Source organism: Musa acuminata, chromosome BXJ1-3 (genome assembly GCF_036884655.1).
Source record: "Musa acuminata AAA Group cultivar baxijiao chromosome BXJ1-3, Cavendish_Baxijiao_AAA, whole genome shotgun sequence".
NCBI classification, from domain to species: domain Eukaryota; kingdom Viridiplantae; phylum Streptophyta; class Magnoliopsida; order Zingiberales; family Musaceae; genus Musa; species Musa acuminata.
Window position 1 is genome coordinate 10660102 of NC_088329.1, and position 16956 is coordinate 10677057.

General features: G+C 40.3%; 1 protein-coding gene across 1 annotated transcript; it reads right to left on the reverse strand.

Annotated features, from left to right (window-relative positions):
• Positions 1–383: 383 nt before the first annotated feature.
• Positions 384–1888, reverse strand: LOC135637053 (peroxidase 60-like). Its single transcript, XM_065149405.1, has 4 exons — positions 1637–1888; positions 1381–1560; positions 1138–1309; positions 384–1056 (listed from the first exon to the last, which is right to left on the reverse strand). Exons 1-4 carry the CDS (start codon positions 1853–1855, stop codon positions 647–649), a joined length of 981 nt encoding a protein of 326 aa, XP_065005477.1. The 5' UTR covers positions 1856–1888; the 3' UTR covers positions 384–646.
• Positions 1889–16956: the final 15068 nt, after the last annotated feature.

The following is a 16956-nucleotide window of genomic DNA, read 5'->3' on the forward strand; positions in this document are numbered from 1 at the left end:
AAGGAAGCATTTCGGTGCACCTCTTCGATTTTGCTTGCAACTCCAATTTCGGGTAAATCGACATATGTATTGTTTATTAAAGGACCTATTTCTGGTGATTTATCGTGTGGTTATGAACAACTGAGATGCCCTGAGGGGAAGAACAGATGTTTCTGGTTGGTGTGTTTGCCGTGCTAAGGAGTTGGAGTTAATGACTTAAAGACCGGCTTTTGGTAAAGCATTCTGCTGCCATGGGATTCTGTCCTCGTCTGTGTCGGAAGACACACACCACCTTGAGCATCCATTGCAGCAAGAAAATATGCCACCATGTTTCCTTCGTTTTCCATCATGGAAATGCATATAGCTTCCAGTTTTCAAAACATACAAGACACAAGACAATGGAGTGATCAATAATTCCAAAAACTTAATCTTAAAGAAAAACATTTAATATATTTGTAAACTTTAACAGTGAATATAACAACGACAAATTCCTCATCAAAGAAATAATGAGACGGCACGCATCACAAAACACGCATGTTGTCAATCAACACAACCTCATCTCCCTCCTAAGAAGCGGATCGTTGCAGACATCGTTTATTATCACCGACAAAGAGCAATTCCGAAACCCAACGAGAGGAAACACCGAGCTACAGAGGAGTTGTAGCTTTCATTTCTTGACGACGCGGCAAGACTTCCGGATCTGTCCCTGCGTCCCGGTGAGCACCTGGATGGCGCCCATCTTCACCATGGCCCTGCCGAAGAGGCTGGGGAAGCTGGATCCGCCGTTGGCCAGCGACCTGACGGTGGCGTTGGTGGCACCGTCCATGGCTATGTTCTGGTCGACCTTGAGAACCCCCCGCTTCGCTAGGATCTGCTTGTAGTAGCCGTTGTCCACCGTGCTGGGCGTAGAGTGGTCGAGGAAGACCGTGTTGTCCACCGTCGAACTCTGCGGGCACCTCGACCGAAGCAAGTTGACGAGAGCGGGATCCATGGTCGGATCAGGTTTGCCGGACCCGTTGTAGTTGTACAGACGATTTCGGATGAAGGAGCAATGCGTGACGCCAACAGTGTGACCTCCTGCGGATCACAAAAGGAGTTGCTAACGATCCACTACAGTTGATCTAGATGTGGTCGAGCATCTGTGGAAGAGTAGGTTACCAAGCAGCAAAACCATGTCGGAAGCGTTAAGCCCCTTCGCCCCGAACGCGGCGATAGCTTGCGACGCGGAGAAGGAAGCGCCGGGGAGATTCCTAATCGCCTCGGAAGCCAGCGAGACGACGCCATCCCTCCTCCCCGTTTGAACCGCGTACGTGTATTGACTCCCACCACCCTGCGATGACCGAAGAGAGAAAATAAGATCGTTGAAACTGTGAAGAACAGCTTGTGCAGTCGGACGCTTACCAGCACGACAGCATCTCTTGTGGCCACGGCAATGATATCGGCGCAGGAGACAACGCCCGGGCATCGACTCTCCAGTGCAGTCTTCGCCTGATCGATGAGGTCGTAGCCTCTCACGCTCAAGTTGGGGGGTGCTGTCTTCTCGGTTCCACTCCCATCCAACAGTATCGAAGCGTCGCATCCCTTTGACACAGAAGCAGTCGATTACTACGACATCAAACGCGGAAGATTATATGGTAAGTCGAGAACTCGAGATTACCCTGACGAAGCAATCATGGAAGTGCAAGCGGAGGAGGGCGGGGACGATGCTGCTGTCCCGACCAAAGCGCGCAGCGACGACACTTCTGATGGCCGCCTCCACATCGGTGCCGTTGCATTTCCCACTGTAGAACCCAACCTGCAGCGCCCCGTGGCTGGGGACGAAGGCAATGCACAGCAGAGCAAGGAGGAGCACGGAGGCACCGAGGACCACAGCCATCTTGTGTTGGGTGATGGTGGAGGGTGGTGAAGACCGGAGCCGCGGCGCTGCCTATTATATAGGAAGGAACTCGCGATTGCACTGCCTAGTTTAAGACGGACGTGCTGCCCAGTAATCTTGCATGTAGAGGGTTGCTTCCTTTGTTTTCTGCAAGTTGTATGTCATTGTGTCGAACACTTGGGATCCGTCGTGGTTTCACTTCCGGAGACTGATTCAAACAAATCATAAGCTCAGATTAAAAAAGAATGAAGTCAGATTTATAAAGCCTTCAAAACTAGCAGAAATGTGGACAAAGTTGTGGAAAAAGCAATTAAATAAGGAAAGTCAACTTATGAAAACACAAGGATACTTTTTGCAACTCTTAAGTTCTAATCACACATTATGATGCCAAAGCACACCCAAAATTACATCAACAAATGATAAATGTTAATAAGGGAAATTGGGCATTAGTTAAAATAAAAAAATTGGTGGAACTAATCATTTGACGACTCGTATAAAAAGATATTTTTAGTATCCTTATCAGTTTAATATGGTTCTAACCCATATGTGCTAGAATATTTAAGGTATCTTCAAGATGAAAATGATAAGTTCCTAAGATGCCACCTATACGAAGACTAAGGTCGAGAGAGGTTTTTCGATCTGATTCTTCTAATTCCTAAGTTAGTAATATGATAAAGGTGAATGTAGTGATTAATAGTAAAAGGTAAACCTTGCTTGGTAATTACACTAAAAATAAACTTTTATATCCAATCTTAAGAGGCAAAATATTTTATGAAACATTGAACGGGGAGACAACCCTTAATCGCCTCCAACAACTTTTATTTGGCATTTTCTCTATGTGAGTTACAGGAGTAAAAATAGTTTGCAACTGCTAACCTTAGACCCTTATTCACATAGACAAACCAATGAGAGACATCATATGTCTTCTTCTTCTTCCAACCTAGATGCCATGCAAAAGCCTAGATGATGATCGATAAAAAATATTCTTTGCATCATTTGTCCTATTCAAAGGTGTGCCTTGGGAACTCTTCTAGAGAGGTCTCGAAGTATAATTGTCATCTTATTCGACACCTGCATCATATAGAGGTGGGGGGAAGGAGCCATTGAGATCCTAAAGTATTGCTCAATTTGTTGAGAGACCAACTTCAAGCAAAGGATGCTTGCTCTCGGTCAACTTTTGTTAGGAGCCAAAGCATGCCCCTCCATTGCCTGCGGGCTATGGTGGGCTCCTTTTTTTACTTATTGTTGGGGTGAGTTCCTCTCCCACTTGTTGCTAAGGCTAATCATGGGAGGAGTTGAGGTGGGCTCCTCTTTTGCTCATCATTGAGGTGAGCTGTGGGAGGGACCTATGCTTCAACCTTGGCATGGCTGTGACAAGCTGAGGTGGATTGTTGTTTCTTGACCTTGGCACCTTAGTAGCAAGAGGGGATCAAGTTTCCCTACCTCCACATCTTGATGATAAGGGAGGTTAGGGAGGTTAGGGTACTTGACTTTTGTGCCTTGGTAGGTGGGACGGGCTTTCTTAACTAATATGTCTTGAGCACTTCTTGTTAGGATCAAGAGCACTACGAGAAGGCGAGGGGGGGGTGGGTGGGGTGGGGGGGGGGGTGGTGAATTAGTGCAGTGAAAAACTTTCGACGATTAAAACTGCGTTTGTACGTTGAAATCCGATTCCGACGTAAAAGTCGTTTCATGTAGATAATAACTTTGAATGCTTACGGAAATGTATTTGAAGTAAAGTAAGGCAGGAAGTTTGCAGTTAAGATAGAAATCGAAATGTAAGCGTAAACTGAAATATGATATTCGTATGATAAAATCGATTTTTGACGTAAATCCATTTTCGGAAACTTAACTTGAAAGTGAGTTCGTAAAAGAGCAGAAGGTAGTAAACTATTGAGGAGGTTTGTAGTAAAGATAAAATGCTCAAAGTAAATGCAAACCGAGATTTAGAGTGGTTCGGTTAATCTTGACCTACATCCACTTTTGGCTTCCTCCACTAACGAGGTCACCGACGTCTACTAGAGACCTTCCTTCAATAGGCGAAGGCCAACCACCCTTTTACAGTTTCACTCCTTTTGATGGGCTTAGGAGACAACTCTTACAAACTTTTCTCTCCTCTCTTGAAAGATCAAAACTTGGAAAAAGAGGGAGGAGAACTTCTAGCCTTTACAACACTTTTGATCTCTAAAAATCACAGAGTAAGATTGGATTTTCGGTGCCCTTTCATGCAGGAAAGGGTGGGGTATATATAGGCCCCAAACTAGTTTGAATTTGGAGTTCAAAAATGTCTTTTCCCGGATTTTCGGGGTCCTGGCGGTACCACCTCCTGATTGGGGCGGTACAACCGCCTGGCAGCTCGGAGACTAAGCTTCTGGGCGGTGCCACCGCCTGACAGGGGCAGTTGCACCGCCCAATCTCGCTCGGAGACTGAGCCCTAGCAGTGCCACCGCTTGTCAGGGGCGGTTGCACCGCCTAGTCTCGCTCGGAGACTGAGCCCAGGCAGTGCCACCGCCTGCCTGGGGTGGTTGCACCACCCAGCTTTCCTGGGAGACCCTCTCCTAGGCGGTGCCATAGCCGACCCTGGTGGTGCCACCGCCTAGTAGGAATTTTGGTCCGAATGGGTTGATCCATTCGGCCCAATTTGGGTCTGTCAAGGGTCCAGTTGCCCCCAGATCAACTTAATGGGATCACCTCCCATTCCTAACTTAATCTATATGCTAACTACGACAATTCTTAAGACATTTACTATAGCTTGCTCCGGTGCGTCAATCGCTTCTTCCGGCGAACATCCGATGAAACTCCGGTGATGCTCCGACGGACTTCCGACAAACTCCTGGACTTGCGATGATCCACTTGGCGAATTCCGATGAGCTTCTTTTGACAAGCTCCTGGACTTCTCGGATTTGTTCCCGTAGAACCTCCGACGACCGTCCGGACTTCCGTCGAGCTTTCAAACTCCCAACGTGATCATAGTCTTTGACTCCGGCTCAACTCCTACTGCATGTCTTACTTTCATCGTAGTTAATCCTGTACACTTATCTCAACATATGGATTAGATAACAAATGACAATTGACTTCATCATCAAAATCCAAGATATAATAATCTCCCCCTTTTTGATGATGATAATCAATTAATAACGGAGTTAACCTTAACTCCCCCTATCTATATGCCATACTTGAGATAAGTCATTCTTGAATTCAAGGCCTTTGAAATCAATAGACTTATTGATAAGTTAAGAACTCTTAACCTTATCAATTACTCCCATCATGATTCCTATCATGATGTATCTTACTAAAAATGATGTCAAGACTTGACATCCATTCTCAAGTTTTACATTTTAAATATGAATGATTGTAGCAGTTCAATATAAGATATCAACATGTAAAATTACGATGCAAGTTCTTGATATCTTAATATGATGCAAACATGGCATAATGCAAATATGGCAATCATAGTTATCATCGATTCATATATTTTCGATGATGCAAGCATGGTATAATCATACCATCAATTCATATATCTCTCCCTCTTTGTCATCAACAAAAAGAAAAATGATATAAATAATTTTTAAGCATAAGTGTGGTTTTATTCATGCCATAACTAGGTTCATGTCATTTTCCAAAAGTGAGTGATAGGATACCAATTATGCAAACATCTCAAGGAAAACATGATATGGAGATAGCTTTTAATACTTCTTCCTTTTAATTTGTTATTATCTTTTTGCATGAAGGAGGAAGGCTATTTATGATACCAGCTATTTGTGAGTTTACTTTGAATAAAGTTAAAATCGATGAGAGATTAAATCATATTCGATTTTTACAAGGATCAAGATATGTATGTGAAATAAATCCTTGCAAGTAAAAACACTATCATCCATATTTCAAAAAGGAATTTACACGCAGGAATTATTTTATCAAATTTATTTCTCAAAAAATATTTTTCACATGATAAGTGTATGAGAGATGTTTTTGCTAGTTGATTCCATATGTCAAAAATCAATGATGAGAATCAAACTCGATATACATATGCTTATTAAGTTCGGAAAAGGATAATGTATCAAGAAAATCCGATTGTTAGGATACCACTAGTTAAGAGAATCCAAAAATGAAATTAACACTTTCATGTATTCGAACAAGACTATACTATAGATTTTCAAATACAATCATGAAGACAAAACATGCTCATTGTTATGAAAATTTTTGTATCTAAAAAACATAATTTCCAACATATAATTTTAGGCATGTAATGACAATTAAGTGATTTGATCATTCAATCAATAAAGTCCGAAAATGATTTTAACATGTTTATGCATTCGGACACATTAACATTCCTAATTCTCTTCTAATGAAATCAAATTGTTCTTCCTTAGAGTTTTTGTAAAAATATCAGCTAGTTGATGTTTAGTATTATGGCAATACATCAACATCATGGCAATATTATGTCACATTAACATCATGGAAATGACACATCAATTTCATGGCTATATTATTTTCTCAAATCACATTTATCATGGAAACCAAGACACAAGTTTTTCAAAGTAAGCATTATAGAAACATTTAATTTCAACATGAAATCCGACAATGAGTAACGAGATTACCAACGTAACCCTGCATATTCTCACCAATTAATACATCAAGTAACCATATCAAAGATTAGTAGTCATCAAGGCATTGTGATCAAGGTGAGTAATATAAAGAGTTTACAACAACGTAATTGTTACAACAAGAGGTGATTATGTCCACATATACAAGCTTATTCAGGAGGTGGAAAATTAAAGTGCCTAAATAAAGAGTCAAATTGTCGATGAATTTGTTGCAGTTCAGATAGGATTTGATCTTGTCGATGTTCAAGCCAATCTTGTCTTTATTCAAATCGATCCATCCGAATTCCAATGTCTTCGATAGATGATGCAGGAGCTTGCTCAAATGGATGTGTTTTCTCAAAGGGACAGATCAGAGGAGATTGGGTACCCCTAAAGACTAGTGTTTCGAGTTCTGGTTCAGGTTCAGGGGGATCGGTCCTTCTAGGCATTCTAACCTAATTACCGTTTCTACAAAAATATCTCAATCGGTGAAGTAGATTTTTATTTATTATGCTAAACCTGTCTACTTTCATCACTTTTTCGTCGGGTGGTATTGGAATATCGTAGGCTTTAAGTATTCTAGTGACTATACCACCATATGGAAGCATCATGTTTTTCTTAGATAGTTCTATCATGTTTTGTTGGATAAGGTAACCAAAACAGATGTTATGTCCTTTCATGATCCAATACATGTTCCTAATTCCATTTGACTTACTTTATCATGATGGTATTGTTTAGGGAGAATGATGCTAGTTATGATATGATGAAGTACCTTAGTGTTTAGTGGTAGTAGATGTTCACAGCTTTTAGGAACTATCATTAAGTTGGGATTACCGAAACTTGTTTCTAAGGCTTCAACATATGTTGTCCCAAGTGTTTCATTATCCCACGATCCTCTAAAATAAAGACCTCTATTTTTTACGGGAATACCTATCATGTCGCAAATGAATCTATTCGTAATGGAGATGTGTTGTCCTAGGAGATAGGTAGACATTCTTTCTTCTTCATCTACTTGTAGATTGTTGTAAAACAATCTAACAAGTCTTGGATAGATGGGTTCACTAATTTATAAAATTGGGAGTAGATCTAAGTTTGCAAACCATTGGATTGTCTCTAAGTCTCTTAGTTCATCTAGATCTACATGTTTTCCCTTATTGACACTTCTAAATTCGAAGGAAGAAAATTTTTCAACATGATATTTTGAATCGAAAAGGGTAAGATCAAAGTCTTCTTCTAATCTCCTCTTCCCTTTGTCCCTAGAGGATCTTCTAGAGCCCATAACTACTGCTATTTAAGAAGATAGTAATGAGCAAGAGTAAATAACTCAAAAATAGAATTTAAAGGGTTCTTAGAGAACACCTTAAGTGAGATCCTTAAGAGAAAAAGAGATTATTGATATTTTGCTTTGAAATGAGGAGTATTTGGGAGAAATGAAGGTGGAGAAGCTTTGGTGGTGTAAAGAGGGGAAGGGAGTAAGTTGGGGTCGGTTCCACCGCCGGCCCTAGCTCGGTTTAAAAGGGGCAAGATTGCGGGCGGTTGCACCACTGGCTGGGGTGGTGCAACCGCTTGCAACCCGTGACAGCCGACGGTGCTACCACCAGCTGGGCGGTGCCACTGCCTACAGGTGGCGAGCACTTATTTGGGAGCTGTATGGACTGATTTGGATGTTTTCAACTTGAGGAGAGGTTTCATTTGTGGAGCAATCAACTTTACTTTCGTAATTACGTAAGAGTTTCCATTTCAAGATGAGAAATTTTGTATGTTCAAAATAGATCTTGTGACGCGCATATTCTACTTTAAATGTCGTACACAATTTTAGACATGTTCATGACTTATTATCCAAGTTGGTAAGCTTTGCAAGTTTATGACAAACTTTGCTTGTAAGACGTAAGTTAATGATATAGTTGGATCCGAAGAAGAAATCAATTCGATGAGTTTAGAAATCCGGAGGGTATGTGAAGGGAGAATTATGAGTTTCAAAATCTGAGGGATTAAACAGGATTATATTAGTATCACTCTGCAATATTAATTTTCTAATCCTCTTTTTACTATTTAGGCTAGAGAGCATTACGTGTTCTTTTAGATCTCGAGTCATGAATATCGAGTACCCAAAAAGCAAGATATTATTTCTTGCTCCTAGCTTTTGATGGTGTATATTTCTACAAGAAGGGGTGATTTTTAGGTACCCATTTACTTTTGGGTGCCTCAAAAACTGATCTACATTGTTTATTATGTTGCATAGAGTTTATCATGGTTCCTTTAGGAACCCAAATCAGTTTGTTCGGACTAATTTTCTTGAATGGACAATGATACATTTTATGTCCATGTTTGCAACAAAAGTTGCATTTGCTTTAGTGTTGAACATGTAAGATAAGGCCTTTTATGAAGGTGGTTGGATTTTGGCGAGGACTTCTCACAAGTCCGATTCCACTTCTTTTGGGAATGTGACCCTTGTTTGCAAGGATCATGTTTAAAGACTTGCTACCAACCTCGAATTTCTTCAAGGTATCCTTAAGTAGCAAGTTTTCCTTTTGGAGAGTTTCTAGATCATGACATTTTTCACATTGAGCTAAACTATCGTGATATTCAGTTTTTAATTTATCAAAATTGCTAACAAGACTATCATGCTTATTTTTCAACAATTTATATTTTCTATTAATTATTTTGCATTCATCAAATAAGTCATGGAAGGCATTTAATAACTCATCAAATGATAAATCTGCATCAATTAAATTTGTTACCTCTTCTCCGATGGCCATTAAGGCGTAATGAGCAACTTGCTCGGTGTTGGACTCCTCTTCTTCGGATGCGCTCGAGTCATCTCACGTTGCTTTGAGCGCTTTCTTCTTTGATGTTCTCTTCTTGGCTTGGGGACAATCACTTTTGTAGTGTCTCGGCTTTTTGCATTTGTAACAAATAACTTGGTCCTTTTTGGGTTCAAGTTTATTTTTTGTGTTACTTTCAAATTTGTCTCTTTTAATGAGTTTTTTGAATTTTCTTGTTAGAAGTGTCAAGTCATCGTCACAGTTCTCATCACTTGAGTTTTCTCTCAAGTGGTTATCTAAAGTTCTAAGTGTCATATCCTTCCTGTTCTTTGGAAGGATGTCTTCTTACTCTTCATGAGCCTTGCAAGTCATTTCATAGGTCATTAATAACCCGATTAGTTCTTCAAGAGGGAAGTTGTTTAAATCTTTAGTCTCTTGAATAGCAGTGACTTCAAACGCGGTTTCACAAACTGAAATACGATTGAACTCATTTTTATCAAGCGCACAAAATAAGGCATTCATAGCCTTTGCATTAAGAGCGAAAGTCTTCTTCTCCAATTCATTCCAATTGATCATTGGAAGAGAAGACTTCAAAAATCCATTTTCGATAAGATTCCAAAGTTCAAAAATCCATTGAAATAAGGAAGATCCTCATTCGGGTCTTCCAATAGGTGTAGTCCGTCCCATTGAACATAGGTGGATGTGTAATAGAGTGACCCCCTTGGTTTCCGGCATATGCCATCTCTCTTGGGTTTTAATCCGTTTGAGAGTTAACCCCGCTCAGATACCAATTGTTAGAATCAAGAGCACTAAGAGGGGGGGGGGGGGGGGGGGGTTGAATTAGTGCAGCAGAAAACTTTCGATGATTAAAACTATGTTTGTACATTGAAATCCGATTCCGACGTAAAAGTCGTTTCGTGCAGATAATAACTTTGAAAGCTTACAAAAATGTATTTGAAGTAAAGTAAGGCAGGAAGTTTGCAGTTAAGATAGAAATCGGAATGTAAGCACAAACTGAAATATAATGTTCGTACGATAAAATCGATTTCCGACGTAAAACCGTTTTCGGAAACTTAACTTAAAAGTGAGTTCATAAAAGAGCAGAAGGCAGTAAGCTATTGAGGAGGTTTGCAGTAAAGATAAAATGCTCAAAGTAAATATAAACTGAGATTTACAGTGGTTCAGTCAATCTTGACCTACATCCACTTTTGGCTTCCTCCACCAACGAGGTCACTGACGTCCACTAGAGGCCTTCCTTCAATAGGCGAAGGCCAACCACCCTTTTACAGTTTCACTCCTTTTGACGGGCTTAGGAGACAACCCTTACAAACTTTTCTCTCCTTTCTTAAAAGGTAAAAACTTGGAAAAAGAGGGAGGAGAACTTCTAGCCTTTACAACACTTTTGAGCTCTAAAAATCACAAAGTAAGATTGGATTTTCGGTGCCCTTTCATGCAGGAAACGGTGGGGTATATATAGGCCCCAAACTAGTTTGAATTTGGAGCTCAAAAATATCTTTTCCTAGATTTCCGGGGTCCTAACGGTACCACCTCCTGACTGGGGTGGTACAACCGCTTGGCAGCTCGGAGACTGAGCTTCTGGGCGGTGCCACTGCCTGATAGGGGCAGTTGCACCACCTAGTCTAGCTCGAAGACTGAGCCCTAGCGGTGCCACCACTTGTCAGGTGAGGTTGCACCGCCCAGTCTCGCTCGGAGATTGAGCCCAAGCGGTGCCACCGCTTGCTTGGGGTGGTTGCACCGCCCAGCTTTCCTGGGAGACCCTCTCCTGGGCGGTGCCACCGCCGACCCTGGAGGTGCCACCGCCTAGTAGGAATTCTGGTCCGAATGGGTTGATCCATTCGGCCCAATTTGGGTCTGTCAAGGGCCCAGTTGCCCCCAGATTAAGTTAATGGGAGGTGATTCTTAACTTAATCTACATTCTAACTACGATAATTCTTAAGACATTTACTACAGCTTACTCCGGTGTGTCAATCGCTTCTTCCGGCGAGCTTTCAGCGAACTTCCGGCGAACATCCGATGAACCTCCGGTGATGCTCCGACGGACTTCCGGAAAACTCCTAGACTTGCGATGATCCACCTGGCGAGTTCCGACGAGCTTCTTTTGGCAAGCTCCTGGACTCCTCAGATTTATTCCCGTAGAACCTTCGACGACCGTCCGGACTTCCGTTGAGCTCTCGAACTCCCAACGTGATCATAGTCTTTACTCCAGCTCAACTCTTGCTGCATGTCTTACTTTCATCGTAGTTAATCCTGCACACTTATCTCAACATATGGATTAGATAACAAATGACAATTGACTTCATCATCAAAATCCGAGATACAATACTTCTCCCTTTACATCACTCACCGTGGCCAACTTCATCTTACGCGAGTCAGGTTTTCCTAACTAATACGTCTCGGGCACATTTGTCTTATGCCTCTCACCATGGTAGACTTCTTCTCATATAGATTGATTTTCCTGACTCACGTGCCTTAGACATATTTTCCTTTATGCTTCCTACCATGACAAATTTCTTCCTATGTAATTCAGGTTTTTTTTTTTTTATTCTCGTGCCTCAAACACATTTTATCTTGTGCCTCCCCGACCGTGATCGATTTCTTCTCATGCGATTGGGTTTTCTTGACATAGAGCATCATATATATAGTAAAAAATAAAAACAAAAATTGGTTTCCTAAAAATAGATTTATGAAATTATCATGCAAAGATCGGGAGCGAAAAACTCGAAAGCGATAAAAATCGCATAACTGCATATAGTAGTTGAGACGTTCTCACATAGGGGAGATCGTATATCTCTAAATATGTAGATCCCAATCTATGAATGAAGGTGATCTTGTAAACTCCTCTCTAGCGGTGATCCATATAGTTGATGTGGTGATGACGCACCTCCTTGTATAGCACGTTCTTTCCTCACGTTCGTGCATCACCACACCACATCAACCAAGGAGGGATCGATCCCTCTTGCTATCCTCTCACATTAGAGAGGGGGCAGTCGGTTGGAAGAAGGGGTATGGAGGAGATATAGGAGGTGACGACAGCAGGGGTCTAGCCTATGATCCGTTTTAGTCCCAACTCCTTTAACGAACTCTAATGTATCATTTTTTTTGGGTATTGGATATCATGAATATTAGATTTTCATCCAATAACCATCTTAAGCTCTATTTGGTCTCTTCTAAGGATCTATTAAAATAGGGGCTTATCGGATATACCATATCTAATCATCTATTCATCATGTTGTCTACCATATGTGTGTGATATTGGGAAATCTTGGAGAGACATCACATGCATAGCGGACATAAAACAAAAGTAGTTTTCCAAAGAACAATATCTGGTCGTCGTGTGATGGTTGGTGCGTGAAAAACCGTAAAACCAAAAAATCATGTTGCACATGTAAAATGTATTACCTAGGGGAGATCGTATATCCTCGAAGACACATATCTAAATGTGTAGATAAAGGAGGTCAGATGTCATCCTCTATAGTGGTGATTCACATGGTAGATGAAGTAGCAACACTCTTTTTGTAGCACAAATCCTTGTAGTCTTCACGCACCACCTTATAGTAGTGATCAAGAAGGGTAGTCGCCTTCTTGTTATCCTCTTGCACCACCAAGAGGGCTTTCGGCCGAGGAGGAGAGGGAGGGAAGAGAATATGAGGTGGCAGCTAATTAGATCTAGCCTATGACCCCTTTAGTCCCCTCTTATTTAGAGAGGTTCCTATCAACTTAACCCTAATGAATCATACTCTATTAAGTATTGGATCTCTATATAACTACCATAGCCTCTTGGATTAATGGATCTCTATCCAATAATCACTATTTGGTCTTATTAGGTCTCACCCAAAAGATCCAATAATACAAGGGCTTATTGGATATTCAATAAAATGAGGGCTCAATGGATATCTCATATCCAAACCTCTACTCGTCATAATATTGACCATATGTGTGTGACCCTTTAGGCCCAATACCGAGCTGACCGTGAGTCACACCTATTAGAATTCCTTCTAAGTCAGTAAATTATTATCTCTATAATAATTCACTCGACTCATCGACTATGGATGTAATTAGCCACTACGCCATAGTCCCTAGATGATACGAGGGAATCCAATCCATTAGACATGTCTGCGCTCAATTACTATGTATCTATAGTTTTTCATCCATATAATATCCCAAAGACCATATATCGGGTTATCAGGCCTATATAGAATCTACTCGAGTCTCATTCTAATCGGATTCTTTTGGAGAACTTCTTATCTATTAATCCAAATGACTCTAGCTAGGGATTTGCTTGAGTGAGAATATATAAGATATTCCTTTTATGACACCGAGAGTGGATGATCCTCTATCGATACTCAATCACCCTTATAAGGTTGGCTACCACTCTTGACAACCAGTTATGCTAGATCCAGAACTTCCAAACTTATAAGTTTGGTATCAAAGAGTGGAGTACTCATACGGGGTATCCTTGGTATCTTAAGTTTAAGGACTAGACACATAATTGAGACCATGAAACCATTGTCTAATGATGAGGTATCATTGACCATCCAACATTCCATTAGCGAATCATTTAATGAACTTGTTCTCTAATGAGCACTGCACTATATCCCTAGTGTCCCCATACAAGCAGCTACGAGACCAATTGCCTCGATCATATGGACGGGTATATATTACACTAGTCTATCTAGTTATCTCAATATCCTCCTTGAATAACTTATGACCGGGAACCTTTAGGATCTGTGTTTAAAGGTGAATTGGTCTCATTATCATAATCTCATCATGATCAAATTCTTATTGCACAAATCTAAATATATCATAATATATGCAACAGACAACATAAAGTGAGAAAATACCAATAATAATAAGCAAAAAAATTATATAATATGTCACCTGTGCCATCACTAATGTGATTGGCTTGTAAGGCACATATAACTAGCATGTGACCCTCTATGCTCAATACCGAGCTGACCGTGAGTTATACCTATCAAAACTCCTTCTAACTCAGCGAAGTATTATCCTTATAATAATTCACTCAACTCATCGACTACAAATGTACTAGGCCACTATGCCATAGTCCCTAGATGATATAGGGGGGATCAAATCCATTGGACCTGTCTGCCCTCAGTTACCATGTATCTATAGTCCATAATCCATCTAATATCCTAAAGATTATATACCGAGTATGGCGCTATCAAGCCTATATGAAATCTATATGAATCTTATTTTAATCAGATTCTCCTTAAGAGCTCATTCTCTCTTAATCTGAATTTTATGCTTATTAGATTCATTACAATTTGATTGACCCTAGCTAGTGATTTGCTTGAGCGAGAGTATATGGGATATTCCTCTCATGATACCAAGAGTGGATGATCCTCTATTGATACCTAATTACCTTTGTAAGGTTGACTACCATTCATGATGACCAATTGTCTTAAATCTGAAACTTCCAGACCTATAAGTCTAGTATCAAAGAATATAGAACTCATACGAGACATCCTTGGTGTCTTAAGTCTAAGGACCAGATACACAACTAGAACCACGAAATCGCTGTTCAATGATGAGGTATGATTAACCATCCAACATTATGTAAGCAGATTATTCAATTAACTCATTCTCCAATGAGCATCTGCACCATATCCTTAGTGTGTCCCTACACAAGCAGTTATGAGACCAATTGCCTCTAGCATATGGACAGGTATTTAGCACATTGGTTTGTCCAGCTATCTCGATGTCCCTCTTAAGTAACCTATGACCGAAAACATTTAGTGATATGTGTTTATAGGTGAATTGGTCTCACTATTATAATCTTATCATAATCCAATTCTCATTGCACATATCCAAGGACATCAAAATATATATTATACATCATCCAATATAAAGTAATAAAATACCATAATAATAATAATAAAAAAGATTACGCAACATATCACATATGTTATCATCTACGTGATTGGCTTGCAAGACATATATAACCAGTAATCTCCCACTTGACCTAAAGCCAATCACCTATATGCCTAATCCCTATCAGACCCCTATGATGCTAAAAAATATTATGAGACAATGACTTGGTTAGTCAATATGCAATGTTATCTTTGGATGGAATTCTTTGTATTACAATATCAACTATAATCTCTCTAATAAAGTGGAACATCCTCAAAATATGCTTAGACTACTAATGAGACTTGAGTTTCTTCGCTTAAGCAATCACCCCATTATTGTTACAATATAAGGGAATCGACTCTTTGCTGCTCAGTACAACTCCCAATTTACGATGAACTTCTTTATCAAACTCCCTCCTTTGCTGCTTCTACCATAGTAATATACTCCGCCTCAATGGTCGAGTCAATAATAGTATCTTACTTGGAATTCTTCCGGTTTACTGCTCCTCTATTCAGGGTGAACATATACCCTGAGTTTGACTTGCTATCATTGACATTGGATTAAAAACTTGAATTTGTGTAGTTCTCAATCTTGAGGCTACCTCCTTCGTATGCCAATAAAAGATCCTTAGTTCTTCTCAAATACGTAAGGATATACTTTATTGTTATATAATGTTCCAAACCTAGATATGCTTGATATCTTCTTGTAACACTTAGAGCATGCGCTATATCGGGCCAAGTACATAGCATAAAATACATGATAGATTCTATCGTAGAGGTATAGGGTATCCTATCAATGTTTAACCTTTCTATAGGAGTCTTTGAGGATATATTCCTAGAAAGTGATATTCCATGTCTAATCGGTATGAGATGTCTATTGGTATTTTACATATCAAATCTTTTGACAATAGTGTCTATGTACCTAGATTGGGACAACCAAGCATCCTCTTGGATATATCTTTATATATCCGAATCTCCAAAATGTAGGATTCTTCCCTTAAGTCCTTCATAGAGAAATGTCTGGATAACTAAGCCTTAACATTGGAGAGCATTCCTAAATTATTCCCAATAATTAATATATCATCCACATATAGCACCAAGAAGGTGATATCACTCATACTTGTTTTTCTATACGTACAAGGCTCATCTTCATTCTTAACGAAGTCATAAGTGTTGAATCTTAGATTTTGATGATGGCATCAATTGGTGAATTAATGATCTAATCTATATGTTAAGATAAGTGATGTAGTACTAACTACGATTGTAAGAAAAGCAAAGTAATTAAAGAAGAATCGAAGTTGGGTCGGAGTCAACGATTAAGCATCGGGCTGGATGAATAGGGGGATACATCAAAGGATCGGACGATGCATCGACGGAAGATCAGGAGATTTTTGGAAGATCGACGGGGTTCGCTAGAAGATTACCGGAAGTTCACTGAAAGTCTCATCGGGAGTTCAGATGAACAATTGACATGATAAACATTGAAGATTGCTTATGTTTTAATTGTATATGCCTTTAATTGTCATAGTTAGGAGTTCAATTTGAGTTAGGTTTATAAGAAATCTCACTAACTTAGTTAGGGGTCAATTTGGCCTGATTTAGAGCTAAATTGGGACGGATGGAAGGCCCACTCGGCCACTTGGATCCTTGCCAAGCGATGGCACTGCCTAGGGTGGGTGGTGGAACCGCTTAAGGCTTAGCCTCCCAGGTGGTCTATGCGGTGGTACCGCCCAAACTGGGCGGTGGTACCACCGATAATTAATGCTATCAAGCGGTGGTACTGTCTTGTCAAATGGTGGTATCGCCAGAGCCCAATCTCCGAGGCTCTGTCAGGCGATAGTACTGTCAGACTATGTGGTAGTACT

What these genes read in the sequence shown, in the direction of transcription:
- LOC135637053 (XM_065149405.1), bottom strand. Translation starts at nt 1,855, where the DNA reads ATGGCTGTGGTCCTCGGTGCCTCCGTGCTCCTCCTTGCTCTGCTGTGC. An exon ending in TCCATGATTGCTTCGTCAGG is followed by an intron (nt 1,561 to 1,636) that starts GTAATCTCGAGT and finishes TCTGTGTCAAAG; the next exon opens with GGATGCGACGCTTCGATACT. An exon ending in CAAGAGATGCTGTCGTGCTG is followed by an intron (nt 1,310 to 1,380) that starts GTAAGCGTCCGA and finishes CGGTCATCGCAG; the next exon opens with GGTGGTGGGAGTCAATACAC.